This window comes from Fusarium flagelliforme (genome assembly GCF_020744385.1).
Source record: "Fusarium flagelliforme strain FIESC 12 MPI-CAGE-AA-0113 chromosome Unknown B0J16scaffold_2, whole genome shotgun sequence".
Taxonomy (NCBI): domain Eukaryota; kingdom Fungi; phylum Ascomycota; class Sordariomycetes; order Hypocreales; family Nectriaceae; genus Fusarium; species Fusarium flagelliforme.
In genome coordinates, this window is record NW_025763504.1 from 3,161,614 (window position 1) to 3,183,167 (window position 21,554).

Consider the following 21,554-nt stretch of genomic DNA (forward strand, 5'->3'; position numbering starts at 1 on the left):
GGAGATAGGTGTCGGATTTATTTATCTAGACAAGGGCATCTTGATAAAAAGTATATCTTGAGGTGGATTGACGATGGAGTTTGCAAGTAGCGAACTTCGCATTATAGACTGTAAATAAAAACACATTCCTTCATTCAGATATGATATGTCCCTCAAGTGACAATGATTTGTAATTATCGTGATAAAAGCCACCTAACATGACTTAGATGTCAGAGAAGACGATCTTGTATGATCGAATCTAGGGTCAAAAGGGGAATCGCGTTCCCAGCACTCGAGAGATTAGCATGGAAACAAGCTTAATTAAGCCAAGCATTGCCTAGTTTCAAAACCGCCCTCTTTATGGTTGACCGCTGTCTGACAAGTCACAACAAGAGCCACAATAAGGGCTGTGTTCTAATGCCCAGACAAGATGATCATCTCGGCATGGAAATTCAGGTGCCGGCTTGGCAGGGTGATGCTCGGCATTATGTCCGTCAGTCCTTTATCTTTACCTTTCTTTACCTTTGCAATACATTCCAGAATGTTATAGGAAGGATATGTATAGCTAAGTAAGATATTGGTTGATTGAATAGAACTTATTAAATATAAATTATAAATACCTAAATAATTCTAGAAATAATTCTTATCTTTAATGGAATCCCAAAATGGTTTAGGGCGCTGTCAGATATTGACGCCCTGTTTTGCGTACGTACGCATCGTCTGTGCATTCCTCTTGGCACAAGCCGAAATCGCCGTCTTGTCCCAACGTCTCCTTTTTATTAGCTCTTTTCCTTACTTTTTTTTCTCACTTGAGGACCCAAAATCGGGTCCCTTCCGAAAATTAATGCCGATCCACCTTGGTCCAAGCACGTCATTGGCGCCATTCTCAAGATTTATTTATTACCCTTTGACTCCCTTCTTTTTGCAACCCTTCGGCGTCTATTTTTTACTGAAAAGTTAATTTCGACCTCATTGAAATCCCGGTCTCGATAAGATTTCAATTGGATATACGCAATTTTTGGGAATAACGATTTCGGCGACATATCCGATATCTCAACTTCGGTCAATATGCCCGACTCTGGCAGCGATACCCCCGAAGCTGGGGCGAAGGGAGCTCCCAAGGCCTCACGATTCACATCCGACATCAGCACAAAATGGAGCGATCTATTGCTGCTAGTCTGTTTCTTCGTCGCTGGTCTGGTTGACAGTGCTGCTTTCAACATGTACGGCTGTTTCGTCAGTATGCAAACAGGTTAGTCATCCCTCATGCCCTCAACAAATTCACCACTAACATCCTCTAGGAAACACAATCTTTGTCGGCCTAGGCGTAAGCCATCAACCAGAGAACCTTCCCAGCAAAGCCTGGTCCCGCTGTCTTGTCGCCATCGTCTGCTTCGGCGTCGGCGCCCTCTTCTTCTCCAGCTTCCACCGTCACTTCGGCCCTCAAAAGCGATGGGTCCTCACCTCATCCTTCCTCATCCAGGCTCTCCTCACCGGCCTCGTTGCACTACTCGCTACAGTAGGCGCAGTATGGAACCATCCCCAAGGTAGCGAAGTGGTCCGCGAAAACGGGTACATCATGGAGCGCGTGCGGGATTCCTTCCCTGCGTCCGACTATGCAGCCATTGCGATTCTCGCGTTCCAGAGTGCCGGTCAGATTGTGGCGAGTCGCGCGCTCAAGTTCAACTCCATTCCCACCGTTGTGTTGACGAGTTTGTACTGTGATATGATGAGTGACGCCAAGCTCTTCACGGCTCCTATTACGGACAATGCGGATCGAAACAGGAGGGCTACTGGAGCTTTGTTGCTATTCCTTGGAGCTGTTTGTGGTGGTTTCTTGAGCAAGTCCTGGGTTGGATTTGCGGGCGCGCTTTGGATTGCGGCGTTCTTGAAGTTGTGTGTCACATTTGCTTGGATGTTTTGGAAGCCCAAAAGCGAGTAATTTGACTAAAAGAAACGAGAGGGGTCTAGAGGTGTGGAAAGTGTGATAGATTTGTTTCGGTGTTGGCTAGATTGTTTAGAGATATAGAATAGAGATAGACTCTGTGAATAGCAGTACTTAATACCCATACAAACGGTTTTCTTTAAAAATTCTCTGCGACCTTGCATTTTGCAGCTGATTCATATTTAGGTCCTCCACTTAGCATCGTACCTGGTCTGCCCAATGCCATCCTAGATGCATTGACACGGCGCGAAGAAAGCACAGTTGCCCTGTGCTGTGGAACACCCGAAATGCGTTTCGTCGCTTGCTCCATCAACATTTCTAAGACTGTCTATAGAAAGCTGAACATGGTCTTCTTCAACCAGGTGCAGGAAAACCATCTTCTGTCTTTGGAGGTGACGTATCGTATGCGCTTGGGCCTCAATATTTGCTTCCACTAACTACTGCATGTCTTGATATCCCCACCACGAGCTGAGGCCTGAACATGCGTAAATATAACGTCATTGGCGATTTTATGGAGTTTTTACTCGTTGTAACATTTCATACACTCGATAGACTGCGCGTTTTTCTGAGCTGTTGATCTCCAAGAACTTGACATGAGCTGCCACTGGTAGATCTCTTACCCGTTCAGTTCTTTCAGCTTTGGATCTCCTCCCCCAAGTCTGTCAGCTGTAGATCTTGTTGCAGATCACAGTCACTAGAGCTTCTTAAACAACAGAGATCAGCTTTGAGGATCTGTCAGCCCGTGTGCTCGGGTGCATCCAGAACATAATAATGACGTCCAAAGAGCTGAAGCTTGACGTTGCTGTCATGTTTTGTGCTTTCCACTGACAGAGTTGATGAATATCCGCAATGAAGAGACCACATGACCAGGTAATCAACCTTGCTCTGGATGTACATAAATGAACCCGATGTTCCACGCAGAATTGAACATTCCCTATCCTGATTGTATCTCATCGACCTTGCTCGTGTTCTACCAAACTTCTATCACATTCAAACCAGTCTCTTCTCTTCACCATGTCACTTAATCCCGTAATAATGTGGCATATTATGAACAACCGCAATGCCAACATCAAAGTAACGATCAACTCGGAAACATACGACAAAAAAGCCATCTACTTAACAGATGCTCGTCGCACCGGCATAATGCTTCGCGACTCACGTCTCACTCTTCGCGATCATTCCGCCCTCACCCGCTTCGTTGTCGAAGCTGTTGGTGACAACCAATTCATCCTGCAAGTTCCTGCGATGCAGGACGATAACTGCTACGTTTTCACTGCCAACAAGGGAGCTTTCCACGCCAAGGCTTCTCGTGATAAGGCACAGAGATTCCAGTTTCAAATCACTGAGCTTGGGCTGGAACTATTCTTGGAGGGTGATCGACCTGTTGTTTTCGATGACTATCACGACGTTTCGATTGGAAAGTTTGAGAAGGGGAGATCGAACATTCCGATTTTGGTTCATGAGGACATCTCGTCTATCTGGTTGACACCTGCCCAAACGCAGACCACTCAGCGTACTTGGGAGGTCCCGATGGCTCAGAATCAGCAGCAGGGTGAGGGAACCTCGAATAGGGACATACCACCATGGGTGCGACAAGGACTCATGTCAGCAATGAATTACTGATGTACCAAACAAATTCATAAGAACTTATATACTTTAGCCTGACTGGAGACAGTAACCTGTACGTTCATCTCATCAAAAACTCTACCCTGTATCGTCATGTGAGGTTGTTTTTAAGCCGCCGAAAGACCAACACACGTTTTCCAAGTTTGTGAAGTTAAACAAAAAAGTCCCCGTATAACCTTGAGCTAAAAGTCTTCCCGTAACATCTAGTCATGTGTGAAGTGAGAGTTGAGCAGTAGGTAGTAGGTATCCATACACCACGGTAATACCCCGGCTAAAGATCCGCCCAAACTCGACTCCACCAGTGCTATTCACGAAATTTCACCACCAGCAATTCCTACACAGAATCTCATCAATCAAACACCATCACCATGTCGACTTCACAAGGTCCCCCACCAGACAGCTTGATCAAAGCGGAAAAATGCATGGAATACTGGGAAAGCGTCGATTCCAACGATAATGGGATGCTGGGCGGCGTTTTAACAACTATGCCTTCCGTGTCTCGCGTCGACCTTCAAGGATCGCGGACTTTTCTGGCGAGATTGAATGTTGGCGGTAAGACGGGAAAAGAAAAAATACCACGCGTTCTTGAGGGTGGTGCAGGGTGAGATCAAATTTGGCTCCATAAAAGCGACACATTTTCTGACAGTAAGCACAGAATCGGAAGAATCACAGAAGGTTTACTTCTCAAAGTAGCAGACAAAGTCGACGTCGTCGAACCAGTCGTCAAATTCACAGATGTTCTCAAAACGAAACCCGGCGTAGGAGAAATTCACAACGTGGGGTTAGAAAACTGGTTTCCGAGCGAGGGAGCATGCTACGACTTGATTTGGATCCAGTGGTGTATAGGACATCTCAAAGATGAAGAAGCCGTGCAATTTCTGGAGAGATGTAAATCTGTCTTGGAAAAAGAGCGCGGTGTTATTGTACTCAAGGAGAACTTGAGTACGTGGGGGGAGGATCAGTTTGATGAGCTTGATGGAAGCGTTACACGGTGAGTTTTGCTATGATTTGGAAGTGATGAGGCGAGTGCTAACGAGTTGCAGACAGGATGAGAAGTTCCAGGAACTGTTCAAGAGGGCTGGGCTGGAGATTGTTAAGGCTGATCTACAGCGGGGATTTCCGGCTGAGCTGCTTCCTGTGAAGATGTATGCTGCACGACCAGAGACATAATTAAGTCACCATCAAGCACAAAGACAATTTATAGATTATGACATCTTATGCCTCTCGTACGGTTCGTAAATCATCCATTTATTCATTATAACCACCTTAAATATGTAGAATAACGCGATGCTCATCCGGTCACTCTCTCGGTGTCAACCTCACCATGAGCTCGGACTGCGAGAAGATACCACAGTTGAACACCTTCCAAGGTTTCGTAGGATCGCAAATCGAAAAGTCGAATCTCCGGAGCAACTGTAAAAAGTTAGCAAATCCTCCTAGCATACTCCTCAGTCTTGAGCTCACCTCAACATAGACCTTATTCAACTCCATCAGTGCAACGGGTCTACCCAGACACTGCCATCTTCCATAACTAAAGATCAACTCCAAAGCACCCTCCATCTCCTTAATCTTCTCAGGGTCACTATCAAGCCATCTCTCAGGCCTAAACTCGCCGGCGTCAGAGCCCCAGATATCCTCCCTTCTGAAGATTCCCCAGGCGCAGTACCCAATTTTGGTACCGCCGGGGATGAACTGCCCTTTCCAGGTGTCGCCTTGAGGAGGGACTTGCTTGGACATTAGACCAGCGACAGGAGGGAAGATACGGAGGCCTTCTTTGATAACAGCCTGGAGGTAGGGCATGTCGCGGCCTACGGAGTCGGGGATGATGGGAGTTGAGAATGGTGTCTTGGTGATTTCGGCACGCAGTTTGGAGTAGACTTGGGGATGTGTTATGATGTGTAGCATTGTGGAGCGGATAGCCGTTGCTGTTGTATCCGATCCCGCGACGCTGTACTAGACGTTAGATGTGGTTCTGCCAAGAACTGCATGCACTTACATCTGAAGCAGAATCTCCGACTCGGCCTCCTTCTGGGTCAATCCATGAGCCACAAAAGACCCAAGCATATCCTTGCGAACCTTCTTATCAGGTCCAAATCGCTCAGCAGTAACTTGCTTCGCAATTCTACTCATTGTTAACACCATCTCTCCAAGGACTAAGTAGTACTCACCCCATAAGCTTGCCAAATCCCAGCCTATCTTTCTCCGATGGCAAGACACTCTTAAACAAAGGCGAACTCAAAATCTTGACCAACCACGGAATAACCGTCGTGACCATGACAGCCGGCAACGTCTCCTCGGTAATCTGGATATACTTATAAACGTCCGAATCCGTCTCCAAAAAGCCAAACGGTTCACCAAACGCAAGATCCGAAATGACATCTAACGTAAAGAACTGCGCCCGACGACCAAGATCTACAGGCTTTTTCGCATCGGCGTATTTTGTAAGGAGGGATATGAAAGAGAGTATATTCTTGTCGATCTTGGGTTCTAGGTTCTCGACTTCGCGACCGCCGTAGCCAGCGGACATCTTGGAGCGCAGCTTGAAGTGTTCGTCTTCGTCGCGGTGGGAGAGGATGTTGTTGTTGCCGGGATCGAATCGCATGCCGTCGTACCAATCCGAGCGACGGTATTCTGTTCGGACGTTGAGAATGTGTTTCATCAGTTCTGGGTCGTCGGTTAGGAGGTCGTTTGGTCCGACGCGAGCGATTGAGCCTACAAGAGAGGCTGTTAGTTTGTGCGACACCCAACAGTACCGTGTGCGACATACCGTATTTCTGGGTGACCTCCCAAAAGTCCAAATACGCTCTTCCTCCACCAACTCTTTTAATCAACCACCATTTCGAAAAGGCTGCCAAGGTAGGACCTTTAAACTGTCGCAGTCGCCAGTACTGTCGCCATGTCGAAAGCGCTGACCAGAAGGTCAAAAAGAGGACCAAGATTCCGGCGATAGCGATTGACGGGCGGAGATCGCGCAAATAATTAATTAATGCAGCTGTAGCCATGACAGTGGCGGTAACAGTGCGATTAATTAGGCGGTTGAGGCTGTACCTGACATAAAGCTGTTGGTTCGCGATGTTTGTCTGCGGGAGAATCCCAATGGAGTGGATAGGAGATCTGGGCACGGACCGAAGCCGAGGGGACGGAACGAACCCATATTAGACCTCACTTTACTGGCGAGTACGGGTAGGATCATTTATAATCCTCTTTATTGCTAATCATTGGATGCATGCTCTAGACGAGATTCAAGAGTCTAGAGCAGACGAGGAAGTTAGACATGGCTAGGATGATGTTAGCGTCAAGGTATCATCAGAGCTGGTCCAGATGACGAAATAACCGAAACACTATAGTACTTGAGCTTGGCCTTGTTGATTTTGACACCCTGAGTTCTGAAGGACAATTCGACTGCTACCCAGTAGGCAAGTCTTAGGCGAGATGGGCTGTTGTAGCGTCAGGTCACCTCTAGACCACACTCGCTAGTGGTTAACTAACGCCAAAACAGCGCCACTCTCCGAAACTAGAAGCACTGGAGACGGCACAGGTGCGCCCGCTAACTGTCTAGCTCTAGCCTCTGCATCCAGGGTTTTCATCCGATTGCTTCTTTGTTTGCGTGGTCCATGCCATTAGTGGCATGTCTACGAGAAAAGGAGGAGCTTTATTCCGGAGTGTTCTGACCTGACATGCAGCCACTCGATTAACATTGAGTTAAAACACTTGGCCGAGGCATTCTCACAAAGGAACCCGACATTCCCAGGTTTCTTCCACTCTGCTGCAGGTAGTCAGTCACTGTACTGTCTTTTGTTGAACCACTTATTCCGGCGCGGCGGCACGGCTCGTTCGCCTGTTCGCACTTCATCCAATTTTCTTACGCCCGCTTGAGGTAAAGAGAAAGAGGGGTTCAAAAAGTGGGATTATCTGGGACCTGCTTTTGTTTTCCTTCATCCCAACTTCAATCAATTCAATCGAATCGCGACCTCCAACTCAACGCCAAGCTGTGACTGTATTGCGTCTATCCGAATAAGAGTGAAGGGCGACAACATGAGCACTACTGCAGAGGCCGATAGGCCACTCGCCGATGAGTCCGCCGATCTCAAAACTACCGCGACAGCGACAGCGACAGCAACAGCCACTGAACGTCACGCGCCCACCACAGAAGAGAGCGACCTCCAAGCTGAAGTAAGTGGATGCATCCATTTAACTATACTATATGAACCCTGAGGATTAATAAGGTTGTTACAGACTGAAAGCGATTTCCCCGATGACGATTCTGCGATCGGCGTGAGTGACGATGCACTGAACCTTTCCATTCCATTGAGGCCCCTGCGAAAATGCAACGGGGAATCGGGGGCTGGGATGTGCCTGTTCCTTTGTTGGGGCTCTCCAAGTGCTTAGTGTGGCGCTAACGATGGATCTGACAGGATGACTCTGCGAGTAGCACCGCTTCTATTAATTCCAGTATTATGCAGTATCGGACTGAAAATGGAAGAACCTATCATTCTTTTAGAGAGTCGAGTAAGTTCCTGCAAGGAGAATGAGGTGCAAAATTTACTAACTTCTTTATAGTCAATTATGTCCTTCCTAATGACTCGGTATGAGATACTAGTCTCACTTATTTCTTCACTGGCTAATACTGCATCTCATCTCAGTCTGAGCAAGAACGTCTTGGTGAGTCGAGATAAAAACCGTAATATGAGATTATACTGACTGAATAGACTTGCAACACCATCTTTTCACACTTACCCTTGGTGGCAAGCTCTACCTAAGCCCTCTTGGAGAGAATGGTAGACCGGTAGGACGAGCTCTTGATGCAGGAACAGGAACTGGTGTTTGGGCAATTGACTTTGCCGATAACCACCCTGAAACCACAGTACGATATCCCCATCATGAATGAGATGGTTGAAACTAACATCTCAGGTTCTCGGAATCGATCTTAGTCCAATCCAGCCAAACTTGTACGCCCCCTCACCCTTTATCCCACCCCACTCATCTAACTGACCGTTTAGCCTACCAACAAATCTTGAATTCCAAGTCGACGACCTCGAAGATGAATGGACCTACTCTTACAAATTTGACTTTGTCTTTGGTCGCATGCTAACAGGGTCCATCGGCGACTGGCCCAAGTTCTTCCAACAAGCATACGACTCCCTCAACCCAGGCGGTTGGGTCGAATGTCAAGACATCACTTTCCCTGCCGGCTGCGACGACGGGACGCTCGCCAAGGACTCGTACATCAACCAGTGGTCTGATCTCATGACAGAAGCGGCAAAGAACTTTGGAAGGTCTGCTGTTAGCGCGAAATTGTATAAGCAGCAAATGATCGATGCTGGATTTGTTAATGTTACGGAGGTGGTATACAAATGGCCTACTAACCGATGGCCTGCGGATCCTTATTATAAGGAGCTTGGTATGTTGAACAATGAAGATTTGCAAGTAAGATGCTAACAATTTTAGGCTTTTGGTGCAACCATAATATTGCTGGCGAACTTTCCGGTCTCTCTATGGCTCTTTACACGAGAGGTCTGGGTTGGAGTCCTGAAGAGGTTGAAGTTTTCTTGACCAAGGTTAGGTCTGATATGAAGGATCGACATATCCACGCTTGGTGGCCCATGTGAGTATTCCAAACATTTGCAGAATGTTATTACTGACGGTCTTTTTAGACATGTTGTCTACGGACAGAAGCCAGAAATTTGAAAAAGAGAAGGGTCCTGGGTCTGAGTCATGGATCGACGGTATAACGATTACGACGATTTACCGGGAGAATTTGCTTTTTTACATTTGCTGCAGAAGCTTGCTGTTTTATAGTGTTTAATTGAAAAGTTATTATATATTTACCTTTCAGATTGATATATACAATGTCTCCAACTGAGTGGAGTTGTTCCAGCTGGTAGCCGCTTCGGCTCGGATGCTGTGGACTGTGGGAGAATCCCGTCTCGGGACGTGTCACGGGTCCGGCTTCCCGAGTGTGGCGGTAGCCGGAATAACGTTATAAGCATTCTCTCAGATCATGCATAATGCTACGTCCGGCATGTCATCCTGGTATCCTTAATTTCTTGGTATTCTCATAATACCATCAACCGCATTTCGGCATCTGAGCTTGGGAGACAACACTATTATTTTCTACAGTCTGAGTTCGAACTCTACATCTTGACACCTGGCTTTCACACACGGCATAAACATGTCAAGTCCTGTATCTCACCACGAAGATGCCTCACTCGCATTAAGTCCAACCTCTACCAACGCGTCTTCACTGGATCACGAGCCACCAAGGCAACGACCCAGCAAAAGGATACTATCATGCGTTTGCTGCCAGCAAAGAAAGAAGAAATGCGATAAGAAGACTCCATGTTCAAATTGTGTTAGAGTAAGCAGTCGCCTTCCACAGTTCTAGCGGCATTCTGATACTGACGCTGTTGCAGCTTAATACAGTTTGCACTCCAAGCCAACCAGCTACACCAAGGAAGCGCAGGCGTCCAAATCAAGAGCTACTGGAAAGACTTTCAAGATGTGAAGAGTTATTGAGGCATTGTACTTGTGCGAGACTTGCGACACCGCCTAAAGAGACTGTCAATCAAGAGCAGCCTCCTCCTCAGTCACATCACGGCGCTGGGGATAAAAAGACATTAGGGGATATGATGTCACCCAGAGGTGCTGATTAACAATATTGATCGTTTATTTCAGTCGTATCTATTACATATTTCCATTTTAATACCAAGTTTCTCACTCATGCATATTGGATGTCGTTGCAAAACAAACCGAAATGCGAAAACACAAAAATCCTGGGGCCTTTCTGGTCTTCGGACAGATTTAGCCCCCTTCAGCTTCAATCCATAGCCAATCAGAGCATACCCCGCTTTTTGGACCCTGGAAAAGGTCGCAGGTGATATTACGCCTGGGCTCAGTAGGGACTTTAGTGGCGTGAGCTTAATTGGCTGACGGGTTGTTGGCAAAGTCCGATTTCCGAATAGCTTCACTGGGATTGGACAGACCACACCAGGCTGGCCCGGAAATTCCTGTTTTTGGTCGTTAATACATATTTGACGTGGATAATTGTTCCTTGTGTGTTCTAAGAACATGGTCCGGACAAGAATTGATATGATAGGTCCCCAAGATTACTTGACAGCGGACTTTCGGACTTTGAGATGACATTACCCGCACCTCGTGCATTGAGCTGCCGTAAGTCCGTACTTCCGGTCGATCTCCCATATTTCCCGATTTGGAACCCAATCTGACTAGAAGGAAGATATATCCGTGGAAGGTTTTGCTTATCAATCGTTGTGGACACTCGCATGAAGTTGCTCATGAGTAGATTACTGTACCGGAGGCCCGCGGACATAAGCATGATGAGTTAGACAGAATGGTGGAGCCATGGTGGGCTGATAAGCTCGGGATGTATCGGATATTTTTCAATACTCAATCACAATTCACCACCGACAGATGAGCCATGAAATGTAATACAAAGCAGACAATTAAATAGTAAGACAAGGAGATCTATTAGTGTACAATATCAGATACCTGATATCTATAGACTTCTAAGAGATATGAAAATCTACTCTTCACAGAGCAAACAGTATCCGAGAGCCGAGTCTCAGGGACAATCTAGGAGCGGGAGCTTCGGTACCAGTTGGCTTCCGGATCTCCAAGGCATTCACCGACAGTGACAGCTATGTCATATTAGTAAGGCTCATCCACTTCTAGATTCTTGAGACTTACCTTTCTTTCCACTTTCAAGAACAGCATCAATAATGCGAGGGACAATGTTCTCAACCGTGTTCTTGTGAACGTCATGCATGAGCACAATGGATCCTCCAGCGGCAAGGCCTTGACCGAATTCCTTGACGGCCTCAGGGAAAGTTGTGTTGGTGTTATGCTTCCAGTCGTTGGTGTCGATATCGGCGTTGATGACGTGGTAGCCGAGCTGACCGAGAACGCTCAGGGAAACGTTGTTGGAGCTAAAGTACGGGGGTCGCATGTAGGTTGGGAACTTTCCGACGATACCGACCAGCTCGTCCTCGAGCTTGGTCATCTCGGTTTTCACAGTGGCAGCACTGATGGTGGCCATGTCAGGATGGCTGTAACTGTGGGGGTGTCAGTAAGCCCCTCGGCCTTCTTTCATATCAACGTACGTGTGGGATCCAATTTGATGGCCGTCCTTGAGCATGCGGGTAACAGTAGAGCTGTAATCCTTGATATCTCCCCAGTTCTTTCCATTGACGAAGAAGGTAGCCTTCATGCCGGCAGAGAGAAGCTGGTCAAGTAGGTTCTCGGTGTATGCGAAGGGGCCATCGTCAAAGGTGAGGGCGATGGTGTCGGGCTGAGTGCAGCTTTGAATGACGGTGCCAACGGGAATGTTTGAGGGGCTTGAAAGGGCAGAGGCTAGCTGCATGCCAGAAAGAGCGACAAAGAGTAGAGAGCGCATGGTGTCTGAAAGACAAGGAATGAATGAGTGACGATAAGAAAAATAAAAGAGTGAGATGATGCAGTGATTTTCAGTTCTGAAACATGGTAGAATAACGAGGCTTGACTTGGTTCTTATACATGTTTCCCTTTACCTCTACCCTTTTTACCATGTCTATATGCCGGTTGTTATCGTAAGGCTAAATAGAATAAGGTTTACTTGGCAGGGGAATTGTAACATGGTATTTATAGCACGTCGTAAGTTTCATTTGCCCACCGGAGAATACGGTTCGTTCGGGATAATGACAGGTAAGATTTGCTTAATAAACTTACACATTCGAAGCGTCATGACTCCGATGCCCGCACAAGACCTCTTCCCACTCTGCTCGTATCTAAAGTTACCATCGTAACTTTCATCTACCTTTGTAATTAAAGGGGAGAGAGGTGCGACTGCAAAGAAGACCGATGTGAAAAGCTTCAAAATAAGCTTAAACTCTATTTTGAGACGAAGCTTAGACCTTGATAGCTAACAAACTGTACCCTGTGAGCATACAGAAAAGGTCAGGACAACCCCCAGTAGGTCTACAATAATAAACAATAGCAAAGTTTTACTTCTATGTGCCATCTGTATATTTTTATCAATCTTTTGCTTTTCTGGGTTGTCATATTGAAGTTGGTGGTAGTTGAGATCACTGGGCCTGTATGAGCCTCAAAATAAAGTTATCCCGGACCAGGGTACGCAAGACATTTAGTGCCCGAGCTCACAGCAGTAGCGCCATCTGGACAATGGACCCGGATCTAGAGTGTTGTGCGGGTTTCGGAAAAGTTGATCCCGCAAATCAGATTCAGAGTGTGGCACATATGCCAAGAATCTCCTGTTTTAAGAACCGCTCTAGAAGATTCGGCAGTTGCTCAGGTTGAACTTCATTCGGAACAGCCGGAGCAGAGTATCATGGCCGAAGGCAAAAGTAGACCAGCCCATTTCTAACGAGGGCTTTGCCTATAACTATCGTCACACGATGGCTCCTCATCACTTCCATCTTGTTCCACTGTGTCCACTCTCGCTGCTTTCATTATCCGTCTTGTACTGTCAGTATCCCCTTCTTGGTAGTCACTGCCATTTATGACTGTCTCATTTGCTCCCAGCTCCATATTCCCTTCACGGTTCGATCTCTCTCTGACTCGACCAATAGTCACAAGGTCTGTACCATTTGAATGGCTTTGATCATCGGTGCTCCTGTCTTTCGCCAGGCTTTTGAAGAATGCTCTAAGCGAGGGAAGTGAGCCTGCTACTATTCCAACACCGCATTCGACTACCGTCCAGAGGATGATATTCCCGACCTGGTCTAGGGGAGGTGTCAGTGGTTACCTGAGGTTTAAATGCCACGAGTATTACTCACAAACAAAGTTGTCGGGTTTGAGGTAGGCATTTGAATATGGCACTCGAACAATGCTTGCAATCGATGCTCTGTACAAGCTGTTAGAGCGTTCACCAGAAGCTATGAAATAAGGGCGGGAACTTACAAAACACCAAGACACATGATCAATTGAGCATAAAGCTTTAAGTTAGACCTCATCTGTAATTTCCGCACAAGTAACATAGGAATTAGAGCCGTTGCAAAGTCCGTGATGACGTTAGAGACCGATGCGGCGTAGGTCAAGATCGTAGGAAGGATTTTATCCATGCATGTGCCCTTTGATGGAATCCAGAAGGCCTCGACCGGTCGGCATTGAACCAAGACGACAATGACGCCCACTGTACTCAGTAGTACTGACTGCGCAATGAGGAATCGTAGGGTTAGAATGTAGAGTTTTCCCGTTGCAATTCGAAGGACTGTAACGCAGATACTTGTTTTGACAAAGGCCAAGGTTACGGCGTAGAACATCTGCCATAGAAGAACATACTGGCTCGTCATCAGCAAGCTGCAGTATCCTATTGACTGCATGGTTGACCAACCTTCATTCCCCCTTGGACCTGTGCTGTACTAAGTTTGTAACGGACTGTTCCGATGCCTGTATGGCATCCAGCAATCACAATGCCATTGTGCACCATATATGCGACCTTTAAAAATCAGCAATGATATCCAGTGAAATTTTGAATGATCTTACCCAGCCGGCACACATTAGGTAATCATCATTACCAATGCACTGGTTCCGTGTTCGGATGTATGTTCTCAGGAACACGACAATAGTGCAAAGTATTGAAAGAATGACTGTTGTGACGAATAAAGCTAGTGCAAGCCCTTGAGGCTGCACTGATTCCCAGCTGGGCTCAGTACTCATGTGACTCATGTCCGAAAGGCCATGGCATGAAAGTTGGGAATAAGAAGGAAATCATATCTGTGGAACGCAGGTAATTAAATGATTGCTCCTTATGCGTCTTTTCTCTTTTTGTCTTTCCCAAACTTGTCTGTTGGCCAGGGACAGACAGACTGACTGTTCAGTCCAGGATTCAAGTCCTTTATGCTCGCACAACGAACAAGGTGTTAGCAGGTTATCCCTGTTGAAATATTCCAACGAAGGTCTCCGTCGCCCATCCTCTCCTCAGTTTTCGGGAAGGAGAATCAAAAGAAGTCCCTTTTATGATTAGGCTATACAGAATGGCCCACTAAAACACCAGGGTTCTGACCAACATGATCTGATAAATGTTGGAATTGGTTGAGGATTGACTACATTTGTGGCATCCCCCTGTTCGCTAATGCAGGTTGGAGGCGAGAACGAACAATTGTTGGTTGTACCCGGTAACCTGCAGAGGGTTCGTTTAGGCAAGAAAGACAGGAACGAGATTATTTATTATGGAAGCTTCTTCGGCAGAATAAAATGTGAATGAATACTATTCAGAATTAAAACCTCATCTGAACTTCTTGGATTAAACTCAGATGGGTCCTAATATACGGGTAAGTCCCAACTTTCCGGTAGCATATAATCCCTCGTTTGTTATCGCGGGGGCTAGAGGATCTGCCACTCTAAAACGCTTGGCCGCTTGTTCCGCTGCTCGCCTCGAGGGCCCATGACAATACCAGGGTCAGGGCCAGGACCAGGGCGCATAAAAATACAAAGGGTTTGTCCCTTGTCTCGAACTTCTTTCTTCCTTACACTGTTATCCCTTCTCCCTTCGTCATGTCATACTCCGTCAAGGGTCGTTTCGCCATCGTCACAGGCGGTGGCTCAGGTAAGTAAACTCTAGAACACGGATGACGACAGTGAATACTTATAAGCCATACAGGTATCGGCCATGCCATCATTAAAATGCTGCTCGAAGCAGGCTGCTCCGTAATGGTCGCCGATCTTCGTCTCCGCCCTGAAGCTGAAGCAACGCTATCTCAACATCCTCATCCTTCTTCCGACCCTTCCAAACCATCAGCTACATTCTGCCCGACAGATATCTCAGACTGGACCCAAATTTCCTCCCTCTGGAAAACCGCCCTCGAAGCTTTCACTCGAATCGACATCGTGATCAGCTGCGCAGGTGTCTACGAGCCTCCATCGAGCTCCTTCTGGAACCCACCCGGCATATCACCCCTCGCAGAAGACCCCGAGGATGCGAAGGTTGGACAGTACAAGAGTTTCGCTATCAACACCATTGGACCGATAAGACTGTCGCAGATCGCTATTGATTATTGGCAGCAGAATCCGAATGTAGAGGGAAATCTGCTCTTTGTAGCTAGTATGGGTGGCTATATGCATTCTATGCAGACCCCGTTGTATTTTGCTAGTAAGGCTGCGCTTGTCAGTATGGTCAAGAGTTTGGGTGGATTAAAAACGGCTCTGGGCATTCGAAACGCGGCTGTTTGTCCTGGAGCAGTCTTCGTACGTCCCTCTTTTCCTTTGTGCTGTGTTTCATACTGATATCTTGCAGACTCCCATCTTTGAGCAGGACTATTGCCGTGATCGACTTCAGCCGGGAGACATAGCGTTGGAGCCAGAAGATGTTGCTGAACTTGCTATGCGAGTACTCCAAAAGCCACAGTACGGTGATGGAAATATTATGGAGATCTTGATGGTTGGAAGTAAGGAGGAACAATCGGTTAACGTGCGCGAGATAACACTTGAAGCGTTGTATCCTACTGTGAGTCCTTTGGGAGCGGGGACACGAGCTATGACTGAAGAGCTCAAGTTCTTTGAGAAGGTCAAAGAGAAAGGTATGAGATCTAATAGCTAGAGTACAAGCAGACCAATAGATAAGTAGATTTTCGACTAATTGACTACACTCCCTATCCTCAAAGCCTATTTTATAGACGTGTACAGGGTCATTCCGGATAGGTTTCTTTTGTTCTTCTCTGTGCTGAACGCAGTAAGTTCATAGATGAGAATTCCCCTCGCGAACAGAGCACTCGCCGTCAATCGAATCACGATAATGGCAGAGTCCCTAACACTGATAAACACCAAACTTGAAAGAATAAGAGTGCCAAAGAATGCCTGCAGTGCATCTCCGATATAGAGAGCGGATACCAGTACCAGGAACCAGCCATTGTGTTTGTTCTCCTTTTTGACGACGAGTCTACCCTGCCATGGCGTTGGTTTGAACTCAGCCCAGAGCCGACTCCACCTTCCATGATTGTCAGTCGTTTTCTCTTCAACGGTCACTTTCAACCTCGCAGCGATGTATCCGAAAAGGTGTATCGCCACGGCCGCAGCAGTCCAGACAGCAGGAAGAAAATCATCCCCTGGTGCAAATGTGCAGACCGCCCACGTGCTAAGCTGATACGTGAGGTACGCATTATTCACAACAGCCCCAACAGCGACGGTATACTCCAGTGCCGACACGAACGCGGGTATCCGGGAAGAATCTGGTTTCCCAAAGTTCGTGACAAAGGGTTCCGTTCCCATCGTATCAATGTAGCTATCATATTCCCCCGCCCCAAGAGGTCTTACTCCTGAACTTGCCATCGACAACAGGAAAGCTAGACCAGGCCGTCGAAAAGCCAACATAGCAGTATCAAGGTATGAAGCGCTCATCAATTGAAGAACTGCAGGCGCTAGACCGAGGATCACGACAGAGGCACCAAGTTCGGCTTTGCGAAATTCGGGCATGGTTTCCAGGATACAGTCTATTACTTGGTAGCCTAGTCGGTGGTCTGGGTTGGAGCGGTTGCGGTAATCAGACAGAGGTTCGGTACATTCTGGTGTGAGGAGTTGCTTTTGGAGAATGGGATCCCAGGCTGGGAAGAAGTGCTGGTATTGGGTGTAGGAGCGGGCGAGCGTGGGGGTGATGAAGTAACAAAGAGTGAGTAAAAGACAGGCTGCATAGCCTGTTCTCCCTTGATAGAGGGCCATTATTGTTAAGCAAGACCTTAGAGGTATCAGAATTGAGATGCCATATGGGTCATCATGAATGGGGGGAGGGCTGGGTCTTATGCAATTATCTCGCTCGGCCCGCAATGGCAGTTGGAAGCCAACCATCAGCCCGCGCTTACAATCAATGTACGAGATGTGATAACGTCCATATCAAGTTATTAAACCCGGTAGCGCCGGTGGATACCGCTAGTGGAATTCGCTACGATGATTTGATTGAGTACGCTGCGTTATTTCGTGAACTGCAGGCTTTTTCTGCCTTCGGTAAGACAAGCAGGCAATATCCACAGGCGCCACCGCATTTCATGAGTTGATACGGTACTTCTGATGCAGGTTTGCGTAATGATAAGCGCTGAGGCTGGTTGAGCTGAAACCTCTTGCATCAAAGGAACCAATTATTATAAATCAAGCTCGACAGCCGACAGCTCAACCAGAGAATCTGTTTCAGTTACGCTTACTGCACCTTCAAGATGGCAGGATCAGCGAGGAATCCTTTAAGGTGGGCTCTGCTTACTATCTATTACGCGAAGGATCGGCCCGCAGGGCATACCCACATGTCTTTTCTTTTTCTTGACTAGCTTCTTCTTCTTCTTTCTCCGTGGCAACATCCGGCTGAGCAGTCTACATAGCAGCAGTATTGCTCAAGTCTCACGAGGGACGTCATATGAGACGGTACTGGTTCATTCTCTCTACTTTGGGTAAGGCCATCTCTATAATAGTGTTTCGTAGAACAACGAAATAAACTTCTTCCCTCCAAGATTCCGAAGGCATCGCCACGCGTTCTTTGTATCGATCTTGTTCTATCCCGATCTATGTAGCCTAATAGAGGTGGCGGGGCGTACAACTACGCCACAGAGCTGGTCACAATCAGCAAAAACCAGCACCATCTTTTACCAAGTCCACTGTCTTCATCACAAGATCCCAAACCGAAGGTTACTTCTCGCTTCCAGGACCATTTCATCGCACCGAGGACGCTACAATTCTCTTAGAGCCAGTCTGCTAGCTACATGACTACAGCATGCCTGCCCGATGCCCACCGACGACGTAATTGAAGAGGATTACGCCGTCGGCGGCCTCGGGGTGGGCGCCCATGACATGTTCTGCGGTTAGGTCGGTCCCGGGTACCCAACTAAGCGCAGTCCTCGAAATGTTCTCGCCAGTCACTTGAGCCGAAATCTCAGGCTGCTCCTCTAGTAGCTTGCCAAGAGCAAAGTAAAAAAGCCCTAGATACCATGAGTTAGATAGCTTCTAGAAGAACAGAAGGTTTAGTACAACATACCTTCTCGTCGGACTTCCACTGTCTCCAACCTAGACCAGTGTACCCTTAGGCGGGGATACCCGCTGCATGAATGGCCCATAATCATGGCCACGAAGTAACATGCTCGGATGGTGTTTTGTTGGTCCGTGAGCCATCGAGGAGCTCCCATGTTTGTGAGGACAAAATCCACTCCGCTTCGGATCAAGCGGGTTTCAGTAACCACATCCATGGTACCACGGACAAAGGCCGCGTTCCAGGAGGGCTTGGTCGTCTGATCGGTGGTGGTCAAAGAGTTTGTTGCCTCGACATATTCCTGAAACTCCTCAGGGTACTGGACAATGAGTCCGTGCTTGCATGCCCCGGCCAAGGAAACATTCTGACTTGGTGTGTAAGTTACAATCAACGCGTCGAGATTGGATCCCGACTCTCTGAAACGCTGTATGGCTGTTTCCTGATTTCGTTCTGTGCTGGTGGAAAGTTCGGTTGAAACTATTCCATTGTTCACCAGGGCATCTTGGATAGCGCTGTAGCAGTGTGAGTACGGGGTCTTTTGCTACGTTGTAACAAAAGAGGAGACTCACATCGCTCTATGTTTCTGTCGAACCAGGATCAAGGCCTTCTTTCCCTCTGACTTACGTTGCTGAACCTCCGCAATTGTCCATCTAATCTTCTGGTCCCAGACCGCTTCGTGATCTGGGACGAGCTGGGCCATGCTCGGAGCCAGCCGAGGTTCGTAGGCCTTAGGTTGAGACATGTCTGGTGTGTCAATAGGGAGCGGTTTGTTGATAAAAAGCCTGATTGGCGGCGAAAGGCAGAATTATCGGTCTGGAGGTTGCTTCAAGGGTTTTGGCGTCAGTCGAGTGAAGGGAGTACGGCGGAATGGTATCTGTTAGTCTAGAGAGAACAAGAATCGATATGCTCGAGAGAAGTTCAATTCTCAGAAGTCATGAGCGAATCAGATGGGAGTTCTGGCCGTTGTCTGAGCACTTTGTTGATGGTAAGTTGTAATGAGGATTGATTGCCATGGCAGTGACAAGATGTAAAGATTGCATTCACGTGGAGGAATATATTATGGGTTAACATAAGCGGCTTCCAGAGTGCATAAATGGGACTTTCTATTGTTATGTAATGACTAAACTACTGTTCTTTATGCAACATGGTTGACAGCTGGCAGCACTATTCTGTTCGCAATGCACTGCACTGGTCAAGAATACAGGATCAATTATGCTGAGGGTCAGAACAATGGTTATAGCGACATAACTACACATGTGTTCAGTTGCGTCAGACTTTCGTCAATTGTAACTCATGTAATAATGCAACGCGTCGCCGGCTCTGAGTGTGAATAGCAGTCGTCTTGTTGGCTGAGAGATTGCCCACTTGAATCTGAGATGTCACCGATCCCCCATGGCTGTATTAACCCCCATGTGATCCGGATCAATTGAACCAATGGACCGGGGGTCTATCGAGATAAGGGCAGGAGGTCTTCTGACTGTAAAAGCCTCGACTTTGACTTTTCTAACAAGCTGCAACAACAGATCACGGACACATCTCCTCCCCTGAAACCTTATCCCTCCGAAATTTCACTCGACTCAGAGGGATAGGATCTCAGGAAAAGAGACGTTTTCGTGATCTGTTGGTGCTGAATGGTTGAAAAACCAAAATCGAGGCGAACTTTCACTCATTCGTAGTCCAAGACGACGTCGTACGGTCTGAACGTGGTCGCATCATCTCCAGTTGGAAAGAGAAAAGTCGGCCCGTAGTGAAACGTTCAGGCAATTCACAATAAAAAGCACACTATCTGTCATGGTTCTGCTATGCAGATCTTGGATAGGAAAAGCGAAGGCAGATGGTGTGTTTTCTATTGTGAATTGTCCGAACGCTTCACAGTCGTACTTTTTTCCCTTTCCAACGCTGGCAAAAGAATAACAGGATGATCTCTTACTCTTCGACCCTGGCTTGAGTGGCTGATAGCCATGTATGCCCACTCGGTATCCTTCCACTGCTTCCTTCAGACCATCTAGCAACAGCGGTCTCGAGGCTAGCTGTTACCTGGCGGGTGTGCTGCTTCTGAGCGTTGCAGCGAGCACCAGTTGAAAGGTTAAGTAGCGTATAGGTAAGGCCTTGCTCATGTTATCTCATCAAGCTCAGCTATATCATTGTCGCCGAGGATACGATAGGGCTCCTGTATAGCTGTTGAAGTCAGCTGGAGCGATAAGTATCCCTCCAAAGTGGCTCAGGCTGACCTATGAGGAAGGACATGCAAGATTTGGTGGTTGGGTGATTTCCATTATGTAGGTGTGGGTGGTGTGTGGTTTTCATGGTGGCGAAAGGAGGGGGAGCAGACCGAAGGGAAGCAATCAAGGAAGGGAATAGATGGCTTGGCCAAAATCTCGCGTTAGGGAAGGGCAAAAGGGAGGTGCAAGCATTGGGGTCATGATGCTTCAGGGACTGTGGAAATCGTGTTGTCGAGGATAGAAAGACTCGATGCGTACACAGTCTCCTGTGTCGCGATTGAAGAAAAGAGAGATGATGATGATGGGTAAAGAACGGCATTAGCTTGAGAGATAGCTATACCATCAAAGGTTATTATAGTTGAACCATGATGAGAGGTTTCAAAGGAGTGTCGAGCAGTTGGAGTAACCCATTGTGAGGGATTGGTGCTTCTTTTCTTTTTTCTTTTTTTCTTTTTTTGGCCTTGTTGATGTTGGCGAAAGGAAGAGAAATAGACCAGACGATTGTGGAATAGAAGGCATTATATACCCTGATGAAAGCGTTGTATCAGGGCAGGGCAAAATGAAGAAGGTTCTGTGCGAGCATCAGGCTCATGATGCTGCAAATGTGTAGGTTTGTTGGAGAACACTTTAACTGATGTTATCCCGAAAGCTTATAGTAACAAACTTCACGCAGTCTTGGAAACAGAACATGTAGGATATCAACTTGGAGAAGATATGAGAACTTAATATACCTATGAAAACGGCGTTACACGACGAGGAAGTCGTCTTTGAGTTGCCAGTATTAGATGCTGTAGATGCGTGACTGCTTACTGTGTAGAACACGGAG

The 21,554-nt window shown here is 47.2% G+C and overlaps 11 protein-coding genes across 11 annotated transcripts; 6 read left to right on the top strand and 5 right to left on the bottom strand.

Annotated features, from left to right (window-relative positions):
- The first annotated feature begins 669 nt into the window (after positions 1–669).
- B0J16DRAFT_411437 (uncharacterized protein) lies at positions 670–2,055 on the top strand. Its single transcript, XM_046133231.1, has 2 exons — positions 670–1,231; positions 1,281–2,055. The coding sequence occupies exons 1-2, from the start codon at positions 1,048–1,050 to the stop codon at positions 1,919–1,921; spliced, it is 825 nt and encodes a 274-aa protein (XP_045986667.1). The 5' UTR covers positions 670–1,047; the 3' UTR covers positions 1,922–2,055.
- Positions 2,056–2,905: 850 nt separating this feature from the next.
- B0J16DRAFT_394718 (uncharacterized protein) lies at positions 2,906–3,547 on the top strand (the record flags this gene model as incomplete). The annotated part of the gene is made up of 1 exon (XM_046132151.1): positions 2,906–3,547. Exon 1 carries the CDS (start codon positions 2,939–2,941, stop codon positions 3,545–3,547), a length of 609 nt encoding a protein of 202 aa, XP_045986668.1. The 5' UTR covers positions 2,906–2,938.
- A 336-nt stretch (positions 3,548–3,883) lies between these two features.
- Positions 3,884–4,768, top strand: B0J16DRAFT_333702 (alpha-N-methyltransferase NTM1). Its single transcript, XM_046126863.1, has 3 exons — positions 3,884–4,151; positions 4,206–4,541; positions 4,594–4,768. The coding sequence occupies exons 1-3, from the start codon at positions 3,919–3,921 to the stop codon at positions 4,718–4,720; spliced, it is 696 nt and encodes a 231-aa protein (XP_045986669.1). The 5' UTR covers positions 3,884–3,918; the 3' UTR covers positions 4,721–4,768.
- On the bottom strand, positions 4,769–6,745 carry B0J16DRAFT_333703 (cytochrome P450). Its single transcript, XM_046126864.1, has 5 exons — positions 6,318–6,745; positions 5,719–6,262; positions 5,547–5,672; positions 5,015–5,498; positions 4,769–4,963 (listed from the first exon to the last, which is right to left on the bottom strand). Exons 1-5 carry the CDS (start codon positions 6,550–6,552, stop codon positions 4,850–4,852), a joined length of 1,503 nt encoding a protein of 500 aa, XP_045986670.1. The 5' UTR covers positions 6,553–6,745; the 3' UTR covers positions 4,769–4,849.
- Positions 6,746–7,255: 510 nt separating this feature from the next.
- On the top strand, positions 7,256–9,348 carry B0J16DRAFT_333707 (S-adenosyl-L-methionine-dependent methyltransferase). The gene is made up of 9 exons (XM_046126865.1): positions 7,256–7,723; positions 7,787–7,825; positions 7,966–8,059; positions 8,111–8,136; positions 8,194–8,212; positions 8,260–8,414; positions 8,462–8,499; positions 8,551–8,951; positions 8,999–9,348. Exons 1-9 carry the CDS (start codon positions 7,586–7,588, stop codon positions 9,157–9,159), a joined length of 1,071 nt encoding a protein of 356 aa, XP_045986671.1. The 5' UTR covers positions 7,256–7,585; the 3' UTR covers positions 9,160–9,348.
- Positions 9,349–9,403: 55 nt separating this feature from the next.
- On the top strand, positions 9,404–10,272 carry B0J16DRAFT_368965 (uncharacterized protein). The gene is made up of 2 exons (XM_046130244.1): positions 9,404–9,908; positions 9,964–10,272. The coding sequence occupies exons 1-2, from the start codon at positions 9,723–9,725 to the stop codon at positions 10,201–10,203; spliced, it is 426 nt and encodes a 141-aa protein (XP_045986672.1). The 5' UTR covers positions 9,404–9,722; the 3' UTR covers positions 10,204–10,272.
- Positions 10,273–11,228: 956 nt separating this feature from the next.
- Positions 11,229–11,963, bottom strand: B0J16DRAFT_262144 (putative esterase; the record flags this gene model as incomplete). Its single annotated transcript, XM_046123299.1, has 2 exons — positions 11,229–11,622; positions 11,671–11,963. The coding sequence occupies 2 exons, from the start codon at positions 11,961–11,963 to the stop codon at positions 11,229–11,231; spliced, it is 687 nt and encodes a 228-aa protein (XP_045986673.1).
- A 962-nt stretch (positions 11,964–12,925) lies between these two features.
- On the bottom strand, positions 12,926–14,233 carry B0J16DRAFT_411442 (uncharacterized protein; the record flags this gene model as incomplete). Its single annotated transcript, XM_046133232.1, has 5 exons — positions 12,926–13,287; positions 13,342–13,409; positions 13,466–13,845; positions 13,899–14,003; positions 14,051–14,233. The coding sequence occupies 5 exons, from the start codon at positions 14,231–14,233 to the stop codon at positions 12,926–12,928; spliced, it is 1,098 nt and encodes a 365-aa protein (XP_045986674.1).
- An 828-nt stretch (positions 14,234–15,061) lies between these two features.
- Positions 15,062–16,103, top strand: B0J16DRAFT_368969 (uncharacterized protein; the record flags this gene model as incomplete). The annotated part of the gene is made up of 3 exons (XM_046130245.1): positions 15,062–15,113; positions 15,168–15,751; positions 15,801–16,103. 3 exons carry the CDS (start codon positions 15,062–15,064, stop codon positions 16,101–16,103), a joined length of 939 nt encoding a protein of 312 aa, XP_045986675.1.
- A 65-nt stretch (positions 16,104–16,168) lies between these two features.
- On the bottom strand, positions 16,169–17,218 carry B0J16DRAFT_380655 (uncharacterized protein; the record flags this gene model as incomplete). Its single annotated transcript, XM_046131096.1, has 1 exon — positions 16,169–17,218. The coding sequence occupies one exon, from the start codon at positions 17,216–17,218 to the stop codon at positions 16,169–16,171; it is 1,050 nt and encodes a 349-aa protein (XP_045986676.1).
- A 1,029-nt stretch (positions 17,219–18,247) lies between these two features.
- On the bottom strand, positions 18,248–19,364 carry B0J16DRAFT_394731 (uncharacterized protein; the record flags this gene model as incomplete). The annotated part of the gene is made up of 3 exons (XM_046132152.1): positions 19,076–19,364; positions 18,516–19,018; positions 18,248–18,459 (listed from the first exon to the last, which is right to left on the bottom strand). Exons 1-3 carry the CDS (start codon positions 19,246–19,248, stop codon positions 18,248–18,250), a joined length of 888 nt encoding a protein of 295 aa, XP_045986677.1. The 5' UTR covers positions 19,249–19,364.
- Positions 19,365–21,554: the final 2,190 nt, after the last annotated feature.

What these genes read in the sequence shown, in the direction of transcription:
- B0J16DRAFT_333707 (XM_046126865.1), top strand. Translation starts at nt 7,586, where the DNA reads ATGAGCACTACTGCAGAGGCCGATAGGCCACTCGCCGATGAGTCCGCC. An exon ending in TCATTCTTTTAGAGAGTCGA is followed by an intron (nt 8,060 to 8,110) that starts GTAAGTTCCTGC and finishes ACTTCTTTATAG; the next exon opens with TCAATTATGTCCTTCCTAAT. An exon ending in TCCTTATTATAAGGAGCTTG is followed by an intron (nt 8,952 to 8,998) that starts GTATGTTGAACA and finishes TAACAATTTTAG; the next exon opens with GCTTTTGGTGCAACCATAAT.
- B0J16DRAFT_333702 (XM_046126863.1), top strand. Translation starts at nt 3,919, where the DNA reads ATGTCGACTTCACAAGGTCCCCCACCAGACAGCTTGATCAAAGCGGAA. An exon ending in GTTCTTGAGGGTGGTGCAGG is followed by an intron (nt 4,152 to 4,205) that starts GTGAGATCAAAT and finishes CAGTAAGCACAG; the next exon opens with AATCGGAAGAATCACAGAAG. An exon ending in CTTGATGGAAGCGTTACACG is followed by an intron (nt 4,542 to 4,593) that starts GTGAGTTTTGCT and finishes AACGAGTTGCAG; the next exon opens with ACAGGATGAGAAGTTCCAGG.
- B0J16DRAFT_411437 (XM_046133231.1), top strand. Translation starts at nt 1,048, where the DNA reads ATGCCCGACTCTGGCAGCGATACCCCCGAAGCTGGGGCGAAGGGAGCT. An exon ending in TTTCGTCAGTATGCAAACAG is followed by an intron (nt 1,232 to 1,280) that starts GTTAGTCATCCC and finishes AACATCCTCTAG; the next exon opens with GAAACACAATCTTTGTCGGC.
- B0J16DRAFT_333703 (XM_046126864.1), bottom strand. Translation starts at nt 6,552, where the DNA reads ATGGCTACAGCTGCATTAATTAATTATTTGCGCGATCTCCGCCCGTCA. An exon ending in GGAGGTCACCCAGAAATACG is followed by an intron (nt 6,263 to 6,317) that starts GTATGTCGCACA and finishes CCTCTCTTGTAG; the next exon opens with GCTCAATCGCTCGCGTCGGA. An exon ending in TCGGAGATTCTGCTTCAGAT is followed by an intron (nt 5,499 to 5,546) that starts GTAAGTGCATGC and finishes CGTCTAGTACAG; the next exon opens with CGTCGCGGGATCGGATACAA.
- B0J16DRAFT_368965 (XM_046130244.1), top strand. Translation starts at nt 9,723, where the DNA reads ATGTCAAGTCCTGTATCTCACCACGAAGATGCCTCACTCGCATTAAGT. An exon ending in CATGTTCAAATTGTGTTAGA is followed by an intron (nt 9,909 to 9,963) that starts GTAAGCAGTCGC and finishes ACGCTGTTGCAG; the next exon opens with CTTAATACAGTTTGCACTCC.